The sequence below is a fragment of the Schistocerca serialis genome, chromosome 9, assembly GCF_023864345.2.
Source record: "Schistocerca serialis cubense isolate TAMUIC-IGC-003099 chromosome 9, iqSchSeri2.2, whole genome shotgun sequence".
Classification (NCBI taxonomy): domain Eukaryota; kingdom Metazoa; phylum Arthropoda; class Insecta; order Orthoptera; family Acrididae; genus Schistocerca; species Schistocerca serialis.
This window is the reverse complement of record NC_064646.1, coordinates 162,640,664-162,660,263: the sequence shown is the minus strand read 5'-3', so window position 1 is coordinate 162,660,263 and position 19,600 is coordinate 162,640,664. Positions and strand designations below refer to the sequence as shown.

General features: G+C 39.3%; 1 protein-coding gene across 1 annotated transcript; it reads right to left on the bottom strand.

Annotated features, from left to right (window-relative positions):
* Nucleotides 1–6,665: 6,665 nt before the first annotated feature.
* LOC126419449 (uncharacterized) lies at nt 6,666–7,214 on the bottom strand. The gene has a single exon (XM_050086636.1). The coding sequence runs from the start codon at nt 7,212–7,214 to the stop codon at nt 6,666–6,668; it is 549 nt and encodes a 182-aa protein (XP_049942593.1).
* Between the last annotated feature and the right edge of the window lie 12,386 nt (nt 7,215–19,600).

Genomic DNA, 19,600 nt, shown 5'->3' with positions numbered 1-19,600 from the left:
GAGAGGAGATGGTGGATGAGGCCACTTTTTATTGTTCTTCTACATTTTCCAGCCTTTTTAGGATTCTGTCTTTTATATCGTTTCTAGATAAATGTGAGTCTTTGATCCCCCCAGTTGTCCTACTTTTATTTTCTGAATCTTCAAAAATGATGGTGCACATGATAACCAGGCTTCCTTCAAAAACTGTCCATTGATAAAAGGTTTAGCATGTCGTTCAATGACATCTATAGCTGAGAAACGTGTGGTGCTCATATAAGAGTGCTTGTTAACATACTTAATCACAGATGTTGACTGTCTATTCCTGTCCTCAATAGCACAAGCAATGAATTCCTTTTGGAACCGCGTGACTGCTAAGGTCGCAGGTTCGAATCCTGCCTCGGGCATGGATGTGTGTTAGGTTTAAGTAGTTAGGTTTAAGTAGTTCTAAGTTCTAGGAGACTGATGCCCTCAGATGTTAAGTCCCATAGTGCTCAGAGCCATTTGAATTCCTTTTGGTCTAGTTTGCTTTTTTGACAAAGAGATTTCTGTATTGTTTCATAGTGCCGTTTTACAGATGATGTAATACACACCATGGCCATGGCCTTGCCACAGTGCATACATTGGTTCCTGTCAGATCACCAAAGTTAAGCGCTGTCAGGCGTGGCTGGCACTTGTATGAGTGACCAGCTGGGCCGCCATGTGCTGTTGCTAGCATCATAGCGTAATTTGACTTGCATAGTACAATGACGTACCACAGAAATGAGCGCCAGCTCGTGCCACATTGTGTACTAATGAGCTGCCATTTCGAGTGTGACAGTGATATGGAGCGGTGGAGTGCACATCATTGTGCCTCTGCTGTTGAAAGTTATTTAAAGAATAACGACTTTGTTATTGCTACCCAGCGTCTATATCGGCAACATTTCAATTTGGGACATCATGGGAAAATTCCAGATGGACGGACCATTGTGAGGTGGGTGCGTGCATTTTGAACAACAGGTTCTGTTTGCAATGGAAAACTGGGAAGAAGGGAAAGAACTGTGCAGACACCGAAGCCGTGGAAAATGTTCGTGCTGCGCTATTGCGTAGCCCAAAAAGATCTGCTCATCATCATGAGCAAACTGTGCATATGTCCGATTACTCATTCAGAAGAATATTTCACGATGATCTCCATTTTCGCCCACATAAGCTCTAGTTTGTTCAGGAAATTAGGCCTCGCGATTGGGTTTCACGTAAATCATTCCGCTGAATCATGTGTAATCTCCATCACTAAAATCCAGAAATGTTGCACACCATCCTGATGTCAGATGAAGCTCACTTCGAGTTATGTGGTTCAGTGAATAAACAGAATATGCGTTATTGGAGTGATGTAAACCTGCATGAACTGCACAATAAGCCCTTGCACAGTTCTTGTGTTACAGTGTGGTGTCGAGTTTCTTCCTTTGGTATTATTGGCGCTTACTGCTTTGAGGATGACAGCGGCGTGGCTGTGACTGTCACCAGTGAACGCTATGCAAAGATGCTGCAAAACTTCGTTCTTCCCCAATTAGATATGGTCGATGTGGATATGGAACAATTATGGTCTCAACAAGACGGAGCGACCTCGCATACAGCCAGAATTTGCATGGATTTCTTGTGACAGACATTTCCCGGTAGAGTAATTTCCCGTTTTGGTGACGTTTCCTGGCCGCCTCCCTCACCTAACCTTTCACGTGCAGACTTTTCTCTTTGGGGCTACCTGAAGCAAGAAGTGTTCCGAACACGTTGTGCCACCATTCCTGAGTTGAAGGATCGCATCATTTGACAGGAGTTATATTCAAAACGTAATCCACGCAATAGACAATGACTTACACATTAGTAAATGGCATACCTTTAACCGTTAACTGACACAAGAGTTAAAAAATAAATTACAGTTACTGCCTGATGGTGTGTTTTTAACATCCTATTATGAGCGCTGCCACACCATTTATATGATATCTCCACAGAGCAAAACGCATTGCGGTTGACACCCGACGCATCAATTGAAAATAATATATTAGCGATGCTTCAAATTCTCGTGCAAATGTTGATTAAACAGAATAACAAAACTGATCAACAGCTCGCCATCATACGAGAAAAACAAGATGCTTTCTCTGCTCAGATCAATGAACGATTTAATAAAAATGGCCCGCATCTCGTGGTCGTGCAGTAGTGTTCTCGCTTCCCACGCCCGGGTTCCCGGGTTCGATTCCCGGTGGGGTCAGGGATTTTCGCTGCCTCGTGATGGCTGGGTGTTGTATGCTGTCCTTAGGTTAGTTAGGTTTAAGTAGTTCTACGTTCTAGGGGACTGATGACCATAGATGTTAAGTCCCATAGTGCTCAGAGTCATTCGAACCAATAAAAATGATGAACAGTTCGTCAGCGTACAAAAATAGCTGCATGACGACACTGCACAGTTCAATGAACAATTTTCCCGCAAACGTGACGGGCCTAAATCGTACATACAAACGACTGATAACCGTTTTAAATAAGTAGATACAGATATTAAGACCACTGAAAAAATTCCGTAGATTCTGTTACAGATGTTATTCCCACGTCGCAAACCTCACATACTATTAAAAAAGCCCATCGACAATACAGAGCAAAATTTTACAGATTCCGCTGTATACCGACCCCACACAGTCATCCTATACAAACTGAAAAAAGCTCTAATAATGTTGAGATTTCTCAAGTGTTGCAAATTAATCAAGGTCAAGTGCTATGGGTAGTACAGCCCATTGGAAGCATAGACATCATGGACAGACAAAGCGTGATATCTACAACAGATAAGTTCCATGATGTCCTTGAAACCAGCAGCGGCAAGGTCAACAATACCGTCGGGCCGCACAACGCCACGCCACAGCTTACTTCAAAGCAATGTAGCGCCATGCCGACCAAAACAAAATTCTGCGCTACATACATCAAGCACACCGTTGTCAAAGTTACATCCTTTTACTCGGCAGTGCCCATCTGGCTTAACAGCAGTGTACAGATCCTATGAAATTAATTGCCAAGTCATGAGCAGCAAATCAGTACACAATAAAATAACCAGGGCTCAATGTCACCAGCACCTAACTGTCAAGTATGTTTATCTGAAAACATCGATTTCCAAAACTAATTATGTCTACCTTCATCTCAAAAATATTATGCCAAGCCAAACACAGAGATGAATCATTTATATTGCGCTGCGTAAATACAACATAGCAGATTCTGCCATCACATAAATGACCTTTTATACGATTTTGCTTTCTCAGACTGCGATGTTACACATGATTTTGACACATTGGAGACTACCAAATTTATGATATTATTACAGCCCACACATTTGTAATAATTTTCTTCATAGTAATTTACTCATTTTTTAGTCTTTTGTCGCTATGCAACATCATATAGCAATAATGAAAAATTACTGAAATACCAATAAGGTAAGTTTTAGTGCCAAGAATACAGCTACGATTTTGAACGAAATTATATGGACGCTTATTTTAGCAGCAAGAATTTGAAAAGAATATTTTATGGCACGTATTCTACAAAATTTCTTTGTAACCAGCTACTTTACTTAACTGATGATACATAAATAATACATTGATACATATATTTTTAAGACTTCTCAGCTTTGTATAATTTTTTTGCTACTTTTCAGGTACTATGATACTTGCCCAATTTTTTACTGATGTCTGGCTTTATATTATGGTTATTGTGTTTCCACATGTGAGTCAAGTTACCTATAAAACATACAAAACTTTTTACTTTACACGTTTCCAATGTTTGTACAAATTCTGTTGGTACCTTGATTTCACGCTTCCTTGATTACTCAGCACTTTTATTAGGTGGCGATGTGCCCAGTAGAGAGAATCTTGCAGGTCGGTTCTCTTACTGTAAGTTTCATATGCATGTGTGTGAACACAACTACTGAGAGAGACACCATTCATTTTGACATGTGTCCAGCGGATCACATCCCTTGGGTGGTCTGGCAGCTACAAACTGTAGCTCAAACATTTTTTCGTAATAAGAGTTTGTGTCCTTTGGTATACAGCTTCTATATATCTTATGTTCATTTATTTCCGATGCTCATTTGTCTTTACTGATACCATGTAATGTGCTTTTTTTTTATAATGCTATCAACTTTGCTATTATTGCACATACTATGCATGATACTATTACTACTGTCATTTAAGCTATTGTCTGATGAATTATTATTACATTTGTTGTTAGGTTAGTTACTCTTTGTATTCTATGGTGTTACCATGTCTCATTTATGCCCAGTCGTGTGCTCTATTTTACAATATATATCTTGTTCTTGATGCTGTCACTAGATGCTTTCACCTATGTAGCTTTCAGAAATCAATGTACTCAGTAACTCATGTCTATTGCGTATCCTCATACAATTTGTACATTTATCAGAACCAATGTACCAAAGTCTCAGTGTATCCAAACGAGCCATTATGTTCATAAATAGAAGAACATGAAATTCTGAAATATGCAACCTGCAAAGGTGTACAGGAAATGCATTAGACAGAAAGCGTGGCATAAGCAACTTATATGGCATACTAAACACCACTGACACTTCTTACACTGTTTCCTGGCAGGCCTTTATAACCATTTTCCTGTTTACATGCTAGGTAAATTAGGCAGATTGCCCATAAAGGGTTTAGGATTATGTATATTTTTCCTCTGGATTTTGTTTTAGAGTATTGTTAGAGTATTTAATTAGTGTTCATGCCATGAGTTGCACCAATTTTATGGAATGATGATGGCATGTTGAAGTTTAATGAGTGTTCATGCCCTGAACTGCGCCACAATCATCATCATCATCTTGGACAGTTTCCAGCCACTGGCTGAGTCTGTCGGGAACACAAGCCTCTCCATCGTGTTCTGTCTTTCCACCATTCCCCCTCTTCCACCTTCGTCCAGTTCTCTCCTCTTCTCATCACACATTCCTTCACTCCCTTCACCCATCTATCTCTTGGTCTTCCCCTGGGCCTCTTCCCCTCCAGTTGCAGATCAAACATCCTCTTTGAAATTCTTCCCTCATCCATTCTCTTCATGTGTCCATACCACTGCAGTCTTGATTTTTCTATACTGTCCTGTACTGGTTCCTCCTTTAGTCTTTCCCTCACATACACATTTCGCAATCTGTCTCGTCTTGTTACACTCAACCTGCTCCTCTGGAACTTCATTTCACTAGCTTGTATTCTACTTTTGTCACTTTTGTGCATTATCCATGTCTCACTTCCGTATGCCAATATGGGGACAAAGTAGGTTCGGTATTTAATTCCCTTGGATTTCTGTGGCACCTCCTTGCTCCAAATAAGCCCCCTAATGCATTTGAAGAACTGCCCTGCTTTTCTGCACCTTTCATTTATTTCCGTTGCGTTTCCCCCCTTACTTTCAATCATGCTTCCCAGGTACTTGAAGTTCTCTACCACTTGTAGTTTTTCCCCTCCACAAGTTATATCCACATTTGGCCTATTCTTCTTCCTTGTTGTGACAATTATTTCACTTTTCTTTGCAGAGAAATGCATTCCATATTGTGCTGCCGTTGCCTCCCATACATCTAACTGCTCTTGCACCTCCTTCTAGCAATTTCCCCATAACATCAGGTCATCGGCAAAAAGCACTGCTTTCATTTTATGATCTCCAATTGCATCTGATACTTGCTGTAGGATTTCATCCATAACAATAAGAAAGAATAAAGGCGAAAGTGCACTTCCCTGTCGCAGCCCATTTTCCAGGTTGAACCATGCAGTACGTTCCCTCCCCACTTTCACACAACTCTCACTTCCCTCATACATTTTTCTGACTTTTCGTGTTCTCTCTTCATCTATCCCTTTTGCGTTCAGCACATCCCAGAGCTTGTCCCTATAGATACTGTCATACGCCTTCTCAATATCTAAAAAGGCCATGATTAAGTCCTTCCCGTACTCATAGTGCCTTTCCTGCAGTTGCCTTATTGCAAATATGAGGTCCGTTGTTGATCTTCCCGGTCTGAAACCATACTGCTCCTCTTGCAGTCTACTTTCAATACTGCTTCTTATTCTCTTCTCCAGGATCTTTTCATAGATTTTTCCACAGTGGCATAGCAGGGTGATTCCTCTGTAGTTCTCACATCTCCTTTTATCCCCTTTCTTGAAGATCGGGACTATAATTCCTTTCTTCCAATCCTCAGGAATTCTGTTCTCCTTCCACACCACCCTCAGCACTCTGTACAGCCACTGGGTTCCTACTTCTCCTGCTGCTCGTATCATATCCACTGTTACTTCGTCCGAACCTGGTGCCTTGCCCCCTTTCATCCTCTTTATGGCTTCTTCCACTTCATTCCAAGTTAGATCATCAATTTCCCCACTATTATAATCGTCTGCTGCCTTAGGCTCTCCATCGCTGTTAGTTACCCGCTTGACGGCATTCAACAGATCTTCAAAGTACTCCTTCCAAATCTTTTTGAGCTCATGCATTTCCTCCGCAACTCTTCCATTATTAGCCATGATCCTCAGGCACTCGCTTCTGTCGTTCCTCTTATTTCTTACCATGGTGTAAAGTACTTTTTTCTTCCCTTCACTGTCCTCTTCTAACATTCTTGTCCATTTTTCCATCCACTTCTTCTTCTCCACCCTTACTATGGTCTGTGCCGTTTTCTTACTTCCCTTATATTTTACCCTAGCTTCCTCTGTTCAGGTCTGGAACCATTCTCTGAAGGCTTTGTTCTTTCGAAGTACTGCCTCTTTACATATGTTGTTCCACCATGGAGTTTCCTTACTTCCGCACACAGTCTCAGCTGCCTCAACTAGAGCCCTCTTAAAATCTCCCCATTCTTCTTCCACTGTTCTCTGATCTTCCTTTGGCAGCTTCTTCCTGATCAGTGTCTGGTACTGGGTCCTCCGTTCATCCTCTTTCAGCATCCATGTCTTCAACCTTTTCTCCTGTATGTCTGTTGCCCTCCTATCTTTTTTCTCTCTCAGGGTGGCTACCAACAGCCGATGGTCACTGTCTAAGGCCTCAGATGAAATGACCTTAACATCTGTGAGGCTGCTCATCATCTGCCTATCCACTAGTACGTAGTCTACTACTGAAGTTTGGGACCAGTCTCCACTGTACCAAGTTATTTTGTGGCTACTTCTCTTCTTGTACCAGGAATTTGCGATCGCCAGCCCATTCCTCTTGCAGAATTCCAGCAACAATTTTCCTTCTCTATTTCGGTTCCCCCAGCCCTCTGGTCCCATTATCTTCTCGAATCCTTTCCTGTCTGTGCCAACATGTGCATTGAGGTCCCCTATTATAATCTGATTACCTCCATTTAGCTGCTTTTGCATGTCATCTTCAAATGCTTGGATGATTTCAATGCTTTTTCCTTTCACTCGTACTCTGGCTTTTATCATTCGGTCATTGATACCTTCCACCTCCTCCTGCAGACCCTCTCTGACCACTATTGCCACTCCATTTCTTCCCCTGTCATTCCCTATCCAGTACAGTTTACATCCTTTACTTAGTGGTTTTTCACCAACTCCTCTCCACCTAGTCTCAGCAAGTCCCAAATGTTCAATTTCCTCCTTTCCATCATTTCTACAATTTCTTCTAACTTCCCAGTTAGAGTCCTTACGTTTAAGGTGCCCAGTCGTAAACCATCTTGTAATCCTTTTCCATTGCTTGGTCGGTTTCCTTTAAATCCGTTCCGTGATCCGAGGCATGTTCCCTTTTTGAAAGCAGTTGATTTATCCACTACTGGCTTGCTAGGCCTATCGCAGCTTCACCAGAGCCCCGTTAGCCGTCACGTTTCAGGGTTCCCATAGGGCCTTCCCAGCTACCATAGCGGTCCTCGGGCACACGAAGTCCCCGCTGTACAACGCCCCTATAGGCAGTCCCCTACTTTGTGCCGTTGCCCATCTCCCACGACTTGGACGAGGGGTTGGACTTATGGGAGACTGCGCCACAATAATGAGGATTATTTTGATACATTGATGATTCCTCTATAATATTATTGTATGATGCTAATATGTATTTTGTGTATGTTGTGTCCTTTTTAGAAAAATCTGTCTTACTCTGTCACACATGATTGGAGATGTTTGTGGAAGACTGTCACAGAAGCTTTGCACCTAATTTTTTTTTCAACATTCCATATGACATCGCTCATGATACTGCCTTCTTATGTTGGCATGCATGACTGCTTTTTTTTCAGGTTAATAATCACATTTCCAGTTCCATTATTTCTGCAATTAACCCATATCTGTCCATATTTATCTCATGATTTACTGTGATGTGTTACATTTACCTAGTCAGTAAGCTACATTACACTTAGTACTCTTGTCTTTATGCTTGCATATACTACAATCACATTTTTTCTTTGATTTGACCACAGCAGTTCTTGACTGAAGGTGAATAACAATTGAATATTAATCATTTTTTTTACAGATAAAGTACACTGCCCTTATCAGACATTCCCGTATCCTTCCCTGTAGATATGCACATTGTCAGAGATAAAAATCTTTTAATAGATCATTTATGAAGCCCTGAGGGAGCTATACAACCTATAAATATTGTGTCTTCACTCATACAATGCCATACTTAAATCTCATGATGCTATTTGTCTAATATGTACGCATACAGGCCACACAGAGCCATTCTTCCGTATAGTACTGCATTCTGTTCTTGTAAAAGCCATATCGAATTATATATTGAAATTATGACTGATGCACAGGCCTCTGAGTGCCATAAAAGTTATAAGTAAATGATATTTTATGATACTTTCTAAGTTTTGATGTTTTACTATTTAAAACGAAGCGACTTTGAGCCACAAAGATGATTTCCGTCTCATTAGCTATCAAGGTCAGCATTTATCTCATGTCCTAGGCCACTTTGAATCACAAAGATGATTTCTGTAACATTTTATGACTACCAAAACCAGAATTTATGTATGTAGAAAGGCCTCATGGAGCCTCTGATCGATATTTTCTATACAGTTGTTTTAGATATTAAGATTTGCATGTATTCCAAGCACAAGGACACCTGGAGCCATTCAATTCTTGATTTTACTGTTTGGTTTTATTAAGTAATTATGTCACAATATTGCATACACAACGCCACCGAGAGCCATAGTATAATATTATGAACCAGTGATGTTCTCTGTCATGTTAGGTTATTCTGTGTCTAATTGGCAGAGCCTGATGCCACACTTATTGATTTTTGTCTTATTCAGAGTTCAATTTTAATTTTGCCTATTCACTCTGATGTAAGCATTATTTCTTCATCCAGTCTGTAATTTCCTTAGGATACTGTACTTTTTCTGATCAGATAGATTACTCAGTGTTGACAGAGGCAGAAATGGTTATGTTCCCCTACCCTACCTTTGCTACTTTTTCATACCTTCCATTATCCAGTCTCCTACCTCTGTACATAGTATTGCAGCATTTAGTACTGGTATTCATACTGCAGTATAAGTGACTATATACATCTATGGATCTCTAAAGAATCTCCACTATGAGGAACAATTATGATGCAGATCATCACATTACTGACATTATGATAATAGCCAGCTATGGTTGTTGGTAATTTGTTGCCAAGTCTCTATCATGTCTCTACACATGACTGAGGAAAATAATATGGAGTTCAGATGTATTGACTGATTAAATGCAATCCACATAGGTCGCTACTAAGTTGTTGAACCTGCACAAAACAAAAAGAAAAGGACTTCATGATACAGTCACTTCAAGATGCTCATAGACTTCAGCCATGAATCTTCCTTTCCCTTGCTCAATCCTATACCATTATCCTGACAGTTAGGACTATGTACTGATTTTGCCTGATATGATTTACTTGTCAGCAACCTTGTTTACCAGACAATGTACTCATTATACAACCAGATTATGAATCATACCAGTGCACCTGAGCACTCACAATTCTTTGAAGTTTAATGATGATATACAGTTAAATTTTTTTGTACAATCATAACATCTTACTTCATAATGGTCCTTAGATCTACACTGTAATTGTTCTATACTACTCAAGATTTCTACTTATCAGTAATGAGATACATTTACCACACATTTGTTGTACAAGGTACTTCCAAATATGTGACAAATTTGTTAAATCCCGCTGGAGGGTTGTGAAAGGAGTCTACTGGGATACACTTGCATGTGGCACCCAAATATTATAATAATATTAATGTAACCTAAATTGAAACTAGTGTACTATAAACAGTGTATGTCCCCAATAGGTTTTATAAAGTGGATCACTAACTGTGCATGAATGCAGAACCAAAGATACTGCTTCTGGTCTGAGATTGTAGTGCTGGAGTAAGAGAGTGCTTGGCACTCAGTAGAGGGTAGCTGCTTGCGAGCAAAAGGAGATGGAGGAGGCAGTTTTTGTGGTGTGATCTGTGAAGCCACTCAGTGTTAGATTAATATAGGAATTACGATAACATGAAAGCAGAAGTCTTCACAAACAAGGTAAAGATGTTAAATAATTACGTTTTTCGTTCTGCCAGTGCATTAGTATAGATGAGCTGGCTGATAACTGTCATTTGTTGACTAACCTCAAAATGTTTGTAAACTGACTGATAAAAAGGCTAAATAGATAATTCACTTTTGTAATATTTCTAAGATATGTAATTTGATGATTTGCATTTATGCTGGTTTAGTGAGGTTAGATAATACTTGATGTACGAATCTCATTGTTTATGAATAAATTAGTAAATATCATATATTTTTCTGATTATTGTAACTTTAATTGTTGGCTGTTACGAAAAGACAAACTTAACGTGCAATACAGTTTTGCAAAAAAACTTCAGTGATCTCATTCACCATAATGAGTACCACCTCTCTGTCCAGGTTGTATGGTCTTCAAAGAAGCTGGATTTTTGTTAAATGTTTTTGTTTATCAGCCAAAAGAATTTCATGTGCATTTCAAAGTAATATGGCCAGCATTGCACACCACTGAGTGTGTAGCTGGCATATCTCTATTTTTTCATGCGAGATGAGAATATATCACATTCCATCATTGCTGCTTTAGGGGTAAGACGATTCATATATATTGGTATGAACACACATTCATCCAATGTATTTTAAAAAATTAAAAAGAAGGTTACTAATATGGAAGCATTTAGTTTTATGTTTCATTAATCACTATAGTGCAAATTTCTGTCCACTATCAAATCTTAAAATGTGCAAGTGGTCATGCATTATCATAAGTCTAAGCATGCACGAAATAAGCACAAAGAAAAAGGGTAAGATGTGGTATAAAAATTAAGTTCCATGATTAGTTTGATGAAATGCCATGGCCTTACCAAATATTTCTTTGGAAAAAAAATGACACATAGATATACAAGAGTTTGCCATCCCTGTCCTAGTTGGTATGTCACCTAGAGAAAGGAAGCCACAATTACTATCCCTCCCTCTGTTACAAAGACAGGTAACTGGAACAACAGTTATTGGAACCACAAGAAGGGCTAGTAAACTAACCAGAGAAGAATTAGTGATTAAGATTAACGTAGAAGAATTTAGGTTTGAATACCTAATATATTCTAGAACTGGGCTCAGTGTCCCTTTTCTGTTAGACATTGATTAGCTCACAGAAAATAAAGTACCACTAAACTATGATGAGGGTACAGTGAGTTTTCCATATGGACAGAATGTAGGAAAAGTTCACTTACAGTTAGAACCTAGTACATCGCATTTGTTAGAAATAAAACTTACAGCTGATGCTAAATTATTAGACAATGTTCCCAATAAACAAATGGCAACAACTACTAATACTGTTCAGGTAGATGTAAATGGAATAATCAATAAGACTACATGCATAAACACAAGTGAGAAGAACACATTACTAGCAATAATAACAAATTTGTGTGTTTCAGTGATCAGGTGCAAGCCTTCTACTGGATTCCACTTCAGTGCCTTGGACATCTCTGACCAAGCCCAGTTATAAAACTGGCAAAAGGGAACGTATGGTATAATGTGGAATCTGAGCCACATTTTGTTTCTGGTGAATCCTTGCTTCTTTAAGAGGACAAGGCTAGATTAAAAGAAGAGTGAAAAATCCATAGTCTAACCAACTTTTGATCCCATGACCTTTTGGTTTCTAGACAGGTGCTTTACCATTTTATTTGTCATTGTTCTGATTGTTTGGTCTGCGGGGATGCGACATGACACACGTAGAAGTTGAAAATTGCATACCCCACTAAGTTTCTTATATTATGAAGGACATGCAACCCTCTGACAGGACACGCTGATCCACAGTGCGAGCAACAACTACACCACCAGGCCCAACACGTTATTAGCATATTAAATAAGCTTAACAATGTTTTCTCTATGAGACCAGGAATTAGAAAGAATTTTGAATGTAAGCAAAAAATAAAATCTTATGAACCATTTTAGTTTAGACCTTATCCAATACCCCAAGATAAAAAAAACAGCATGAAAAGAAATTGAGGGAATGTGAATTTATTTATATTTCAGTGAGTTGTTATAATAATCCATTGGGAGTGGTCAAACACCAGATGGATCAGTCCATTTAGTATTAGATATATGAAATGCAGTAAAATAATAGAGATCAAAAGGTAGATGTACCAAATAATTGATGAATTTACTCATTAGATTTACTGGAGTTAATTATGTAAGCATCATGGATCTCACATGAGGCTACTGGCAGATAGTGTTGCTAAAGGATTCAATTAAGTACACAGCATTTTTGTTTGATGTAAGAGGCTATCAGTTTGAAGTCTTACTATTTGGATTAAATGTGTCAATGTAGCTTTTATAAGAGTGCTATATAAAACTATAGGACAGCTACAAGAAAAAATATTAATTTATGTAGACAATAAGTAGGAATGTCTAAAACATGGAATGAATATAGTGAAACTTTAAAACAATTTTTATGAGACTAGTGTCACATGGTATAACTATTAAGTTACCCAAATCTCGCTTTAGGAAATATGAAGTGAAGTTCTTAGGCCATATTATTAACGCTATGGGAATAATAGCAGACCCACAAAGGTTGTATGCAATAAAGCTATGACTGGAAGCAGGAAACAAAGGGCAACTAAATTCATTTTAGGGAATGCTAGGCTTCTATAGGAAGTTTCTAGCGAATGCACTCTTAACTACACCATTCTTACTGTCTTCACAGAAACAGAATACACCATGTGAATGACCTGAACAATGTAAAGCAGAGTTCAGAGTAGATAAAGAAACTTTAGCTACTGCACAGTTATTATTCCATATGAATTTCAGTTACCATTTCACTTAGCAGCAGATGCATCAGTTTGGGTTAGGATGCTAGATATTTCAGGAAGTTATGGAGAAAGATATCACATAATGTAGGCAAATTACCATTGCAAGTATAATGTTCTCACAGAAGAAATCACAGTATTAAAGGGAAGGAAAAATTGGTTGTGGTATAGTCATTCAAGAACTTCAAATAATAGTTAGGAGGAAATGAAACGATAGTACATAGTGACTATAGTGCATTATCATTCTTATTGAAAAGTAGGTTACTCCACAGTATAATCACAACAAGGAAAATACTTTTACAAGACTTTAAATCCTGTATAGGATATGTAAGCGACTATTATAATGTGGTACATACCACTAGGTACGCAAGCAGATAATAATGTAATAGAAGGAAGTCAGTTTGGAATACATTTCCTACAGGCCAATAAATACAAAAGGGATACAACATATTTTTTCAGTAATGTAATAAGTAATAAAAACGATATGAACTTACAAATTCTTAATGAACACATTAAAGCTAACAACCTACAGCAATCGATTGTTCGAAACTATGAAGGGGAATTTTGTGTCATAAAAATGAGAAGTCAATTGACTAGTGTGTATACTAAAAAATTGAGTGACATTATTAACATGGTACATAGACCTAGAGTTAATCCATTTTGAGGCTAAAAGTAGGTACTTTATATGATAAAATCCACTACTTAGAGAATTTAAGTAGGCAATTTAAAAAATACTTGAGACCTGCATCTTATGTCAAAAAGTGAAGCCATCAAATTCTGGAACACATAAGCTATTCTATCCAATAATACCAAGGTATGTATGGGTTTTAGTCGCTGTGCACTTCTGCAATCCACAGTCTAAACAGACGAGAGGACTGGCATACATTTTTGCAGTAACTGAGTGCTGGTCGAAGCTGGTGACACTATAACCAATAAAGAAGCTCGATGATTCCTGCCAGACAAGGATGAGCAGTAAGCATTTACAGACTTCTTTACACAGCAGGATATGGTGTTTTACCAAATGGGTCTCTTCAACCTAGTGCATCGTTCGGGTGATTGCCTCAATGCTCACAGAGATTTTGCGTGATTGGCATATCAATTGTGGACTGTATAGCCTTCAAATGGAAACTCTTTGATCGCCTCTTATACATGATCCAGTTACATTGATGCGACTGCTGCCTAAGAACGACATCAACATCCAATAACCACACACAGGCGACAGGTGACTGCCCTAGCACTGCAGGGTATATAAAATGTGCTTGAGGGGATGAAGATATAATGCGGAGCCAGAGTGATTTATCCGATGTTCAAAAGGGCATGATCATTGGCTTTCAGACGAAAGGTGGAAGCATTTATAAAATGGCTAAGTTTGTAAACTGTTCACATCCTGCTATAGTTGAAGTATATGGTGCATGACGAAATGGAGCTATCCAAAACTGTGAGCGAGGCAACTGTGGTGAAACAAGGGCAGTGGTGAACAACGACTGCAAAGATGTGTACAGGCAAACACATGTGCAACTTTTGAGCAGCAGACCACCCATATGAGCCAAGGGGGTATCAATAGTGTCTCCTCAATGACCGTTCAGGGGACATTGCTGTGTATGAGCCTCTGCAAGAGGTATCTGGTTCATACACCCATGGTGACTGCTGTTCATTGGAGACAAAGGCTGGAATTTGCACGCCAATACCTCAACTAGATGTCCACAGAGTCGCAACAGGAGGCGTTTTCAGATGAATCACGTTTTATGCTCTATCAGACAGATGGCTGTTAGCGTGTGTGGCCCTGCAAGAATCGTCAGACGGATCCAAGCTAAGGAGGGAACCTTACGGTCTGAGGAATGTTTTCCCGGAGTACCCTAGCCCATTTCGTCATTCTGGAAGGCACAGTGGATCAACACAAATATGCATCTACCCTTGGAGGCTATGTCCACCCGTACATGAAGTTTGTTTTTCACCTTAATGGTGGGATCTACTAGCAGGACAATATAATGTGTCACACAGCTTGCAGGGTGCGTGCGTGATTCACCCCCTGGCCACTAAGGTGGCCATATTCAAACCTAATCGAGAATCTGTGGGACAAACTCGATCGGGCTCTCGGCACCATGGATCCTCAGCTGAGAAACACAGCACAGCTGGCCACAGTACTGGAGTCCGCATGGCTCCACATCCCTGTTGGTAGCTTCCAGAACCTTGCTGACTCACTGTCTGCACATCTGCACTGCAAAATGTGGTTACTCATCGCATTAATGTGAATGTGACTGGACTGTGCAGTATGGAACCCCTCTCTTCAGAAGTTAGAGCTGTTATTTGTCTTTTACTTTTTCTTCCAGTCACATACAAAAATTAAGTTTGGACAATAGATCCAGATTCATTCACACTATATACTCTTTGAGCATGGAAGTTGTTTTCTGTCATAGACTTATTCTAGTTGTGGAGGAAAAAGTTTTAACATCTTTCCTTGTGAAGCCTGATGCTATACTAAAGGACATTCCACAATGTTTGCAAAGAGATAAGTGAGTCCTGTGTCATTTGGAAAAATGATTTACCTAAGTTCTTCTGCTTCTTGATCTCTCAGGTTTTCTCAGCATGATTGAGTAACTGTGCATATTAAGCCAAGCTGTTGTTCACAGTGTATGCTACCCTGCCAAAATCCTAAAAAGTCTCCTGTTTATGATGACCCGTATGTTTCTTTAGGGTATGATGATGAAAGACAGTGGCCCCATTGCTCCAGGTATGCGAGACGTGTTTATACAACTGTCCTCCCATGTGTGTTCATAGTGGAATGCAAATGGTTTGAATCTCAGTTCACAGAGTCAAGTGCAAGTGGGATGGATGCCTAAGTTCATCTCTGCAAAATAGGTCGTTTCCTGTTGTGCAAAAAGTGTCAATGTAGCTTCCTCTAAAGTGATAAACATTCGTCAGCTATTACACATGATTGTGAGACCAGCTGATGAGCACTTTGGTTTTTGGTTACTGCTGGAGAACCTGGGCAGGTTCTTTACCTAAGAGACATTGCCAAGTCACGCCAGACATCGACATGTGTTTTATTATATATTACAACCAATGTAAAAATGGTTACTGAGCAGGTCTTGCTACAAGAAAAGTGTGGAGCATTGTTAATACGTCTCATTTCTTGAAATATAGACAACAATTAAAAGACAAGGTGTTAAAATTATTAGGCTGGTGGTTTGGAGCCTCCCTGCAGAGCTCTCAGCCTGTGTGCTGACTGGAAGACAGTGGTCCCATTGCTCCAGGCGTGCGACACGAGTTTATACTGCTGCCTGCCCATGTGCATTCATAGTGGCAGTGTCAGTAGCCCAGCAATGGGCCAGTAGCTGTGGCGCGACTAACAGGTGCACAGTGAGACTCATAAGCAGCGCATCAGAGTGCCAATGGTGTGAAACACTTGAGTGGTAATGTTTGACTCGCACTGGGGTAGTTCATGGAGTGGTGTTTGCTTAAATGTGTTTCAATTACTCCTATCCTATTCCAGTAGTGGTGGCAGTTGTTTGAACGTGAAATACAGGTATCACTAGTGTTGTTAACGTTATCTGCTGTGAGCATAAGTTCTTTACATTTTTTAAAAAAGTTCCTGCTTTACAGATGACCTTGGAAAATAGCTGAAGCTAGGTAGCTGAAGGCATAGCTCCCTTGTTCCTTTCTCGTATGGTGATATTGTACAAAATGTGTTACAAGAATATATATATATGTGTGTGTGTGTGTGTGTGTGTGTGTGTGTGTGCATGCATGTAGTGAATAAAAGAGAAATTATTTTGTTATCATATACATTTCTCTTGTTTTTCTTATTTACAAAAACTTGTACCTTGATCCCCGCAAACCTGGTTGCATTGGTCGTTGCACTCAATATAAATGTTTGTATAATTATAGCTGAAAGAAACATTGTTTAGAGAGATAAACTACAATTTTCTTTCTTAATTTGAGCTGATGTAGTATGGTAAAGAAATAAGTTGAAATATGCGTGTAGTTCCTTAGCAAAGTCAGGTAATGATGATGTATCGTGCATACTACACAGATATATTGTCGGTGTGTTGCTGCTGTCACAGAGATGCCAGAAACTCAAAGTTGGGAAAAGGCTAATTCGATAAATCAGGTAGAGCATTGGTTCGCTGCTGCGGCGTTGAATGTGGAAACTTGAATAGTCGCATCTACTTATCTGGTATAGCAGGTAGGTCGACTGTGATGGTGTTGAAGATGGGAAATCAAAGCCTGGGAATGGTTGCTGCTTCACTACATCATCAGGGGTCCATTGCACAGTGGGAGAAATAATAAAAGAAAACATTTAATAATTTTGAGCAATGAGAGATGTGAATGGATTATTAATAATACTTCTATTGGAATATGACAGTCTTCTTATTGTTTTTATTCTGCATGAGGGCAGTGGCTGATCTGTGATGGTGTTTGACACACAGAGTTCAATTGTTAAGCCCATCTCATGATGATGACTACCATTTTTGGATGACTGGTAAGGGGACTAGTGGTGGGGGTCACATCAATGGGGTAACTCTCCACAATTAATACATCACCCAATTGATTGAGAAAAGTTGGTGAGGGGGAGGGGGACTTGAAGGTGGCTATTTTGGATAATCAATTATGGTAATTAAGAAAATGGTAAAAGCTTCTGACAGCCATGATATTATAGTGAGTCATAAGATTGGCCTATGTAAACGTAACATAAGGGTACGAGTCAACTACTCGGAGAGGGCCAGTGGAAGTTATTAACTTCAAAAGATTAACAATTAAACACCAGGACTTAAATAAATAATCGATAAAAGCATTAGTGCACCCTCTGTTTCGCTTAACTTAAGATCAATAGCAAGAGGTTTCGAGATCTGATAACCAAGCAGGCTGCACTCATATCCAGCTCCATTTGAATTTCCTATATCTCACCCAATCGGCCTAGAGAATTGGAGGCAGAGGAGGGGATGACCTTGAATGTCATATGTATGATTGTTTACACAGGGAAGTCTGCCAACAATGCAGATTGCACTTGTATGCAGTTTGTTCAACTACCAACAATAAAATATCTAAAATGTTCTAATATAATAATAACGTGTTTACATCAGTACACTGCTGTAGCATTGCGTTTCAGATAAGTACAGTAGACTTGGCCACTGTTTCTATGTTTCGTTACAGTGTATCGATACGTGGAACTGTTTCAGTGTTTCGGAACGGCTGTGGTTCACTGTTTCGAAACAGTGGTGTTTCATTCCGCCCCTGTCTCGGATAACCGCACCAGATTCGATATCGAGCCAGACACAGAAACTCTATCGTTGTTTCAAAATAAGGCTGTTTCAGTCCACCTGCGCTTGGAACGGACTAATTGTATCGAAACAGTGATGTTTCATTCCGCTCTGTGTTGTACGAGATTCGGGCTCGGCACAGATACTGAAACACAACATAACACTTCATGAAACACTTTCAAGAGTGTCGATATCTTTTTGACAAGCAATAGCATGAAGCTTAAGATATCCGAAAATAAAGCTTCGTTGCTAACTGACTGTCCTATTACGAAATGGCGTAACATCTGCGTTATAAACACTAACAAAACAATAAAACAACACATACTATTCACATTCAAAATAATAAATATGTGAAAATCATTCGATTAAATTACGCTTTTTTTATAACATACGCTTCTCTTTTCACACACAGTAATCGTATTAAGAAACGCAAGTAGACCTACAACATTTTGAATAAAAAAGGCATAGCGTGACAGTTATTAGACATATACATAAATTTGATCTAGGTATAATTGCAAGCAATCTGTTTGGCATATTACTGATAGTGTAATTGTGAACGGGAAGGGCTGGGAAGCATGGTGACTTTATGGTAACGGTTCGAAACACCTTGAAAGATAAAATTTTTTTCTGTTATATTTTGTTATTTATTCGAATTATTTGGCTTTTTTATGAGTCTATAGTCACTGTGCCTATTATCCACAATGATTCCCTTCGTGTGCATGGAAATTAGCAGGATGGGTATATGACCCATACTAACGGAATGTTATAATCCCAGTAGCATATCCGTTGTTTCTGCAGTTTGCTCCCACCTCCTGTTCCGTTCGTGGTGGTTCTTCTGTCTTCAGCTATGGCTGGAACTGTTCAGACACCATATGTCATTGTTGCTGTTGATGCATCGGATTACAAAATTATACTATGAAGCTTTACCCTTTTGGGGGCAACCCATGCAAAACCAGACACTTAATTATCGCCTCTCTAGACCAAGAAGTATGCACGAAAACTTTTTCGAATGTTACGAATGCCAGTTCTTCTACATCCAGAAAAATCACGTCAAATTTCCACAACTTTTTAATAACAGAGGTGAGCAACCATTTCATTTATGCCCTGCTTGACAGAATTGATTCTC

Bases quoted from the DNA above. Each gene is read 5' to 3' on its own strand.
- LOC126419449 (XM_050086636.1), bottom strand. From the start codon at position 7,214: ATGGGACCAGAGGGCTGGGGGAACCGAAATAGAGAAGGAAAATTGTTG.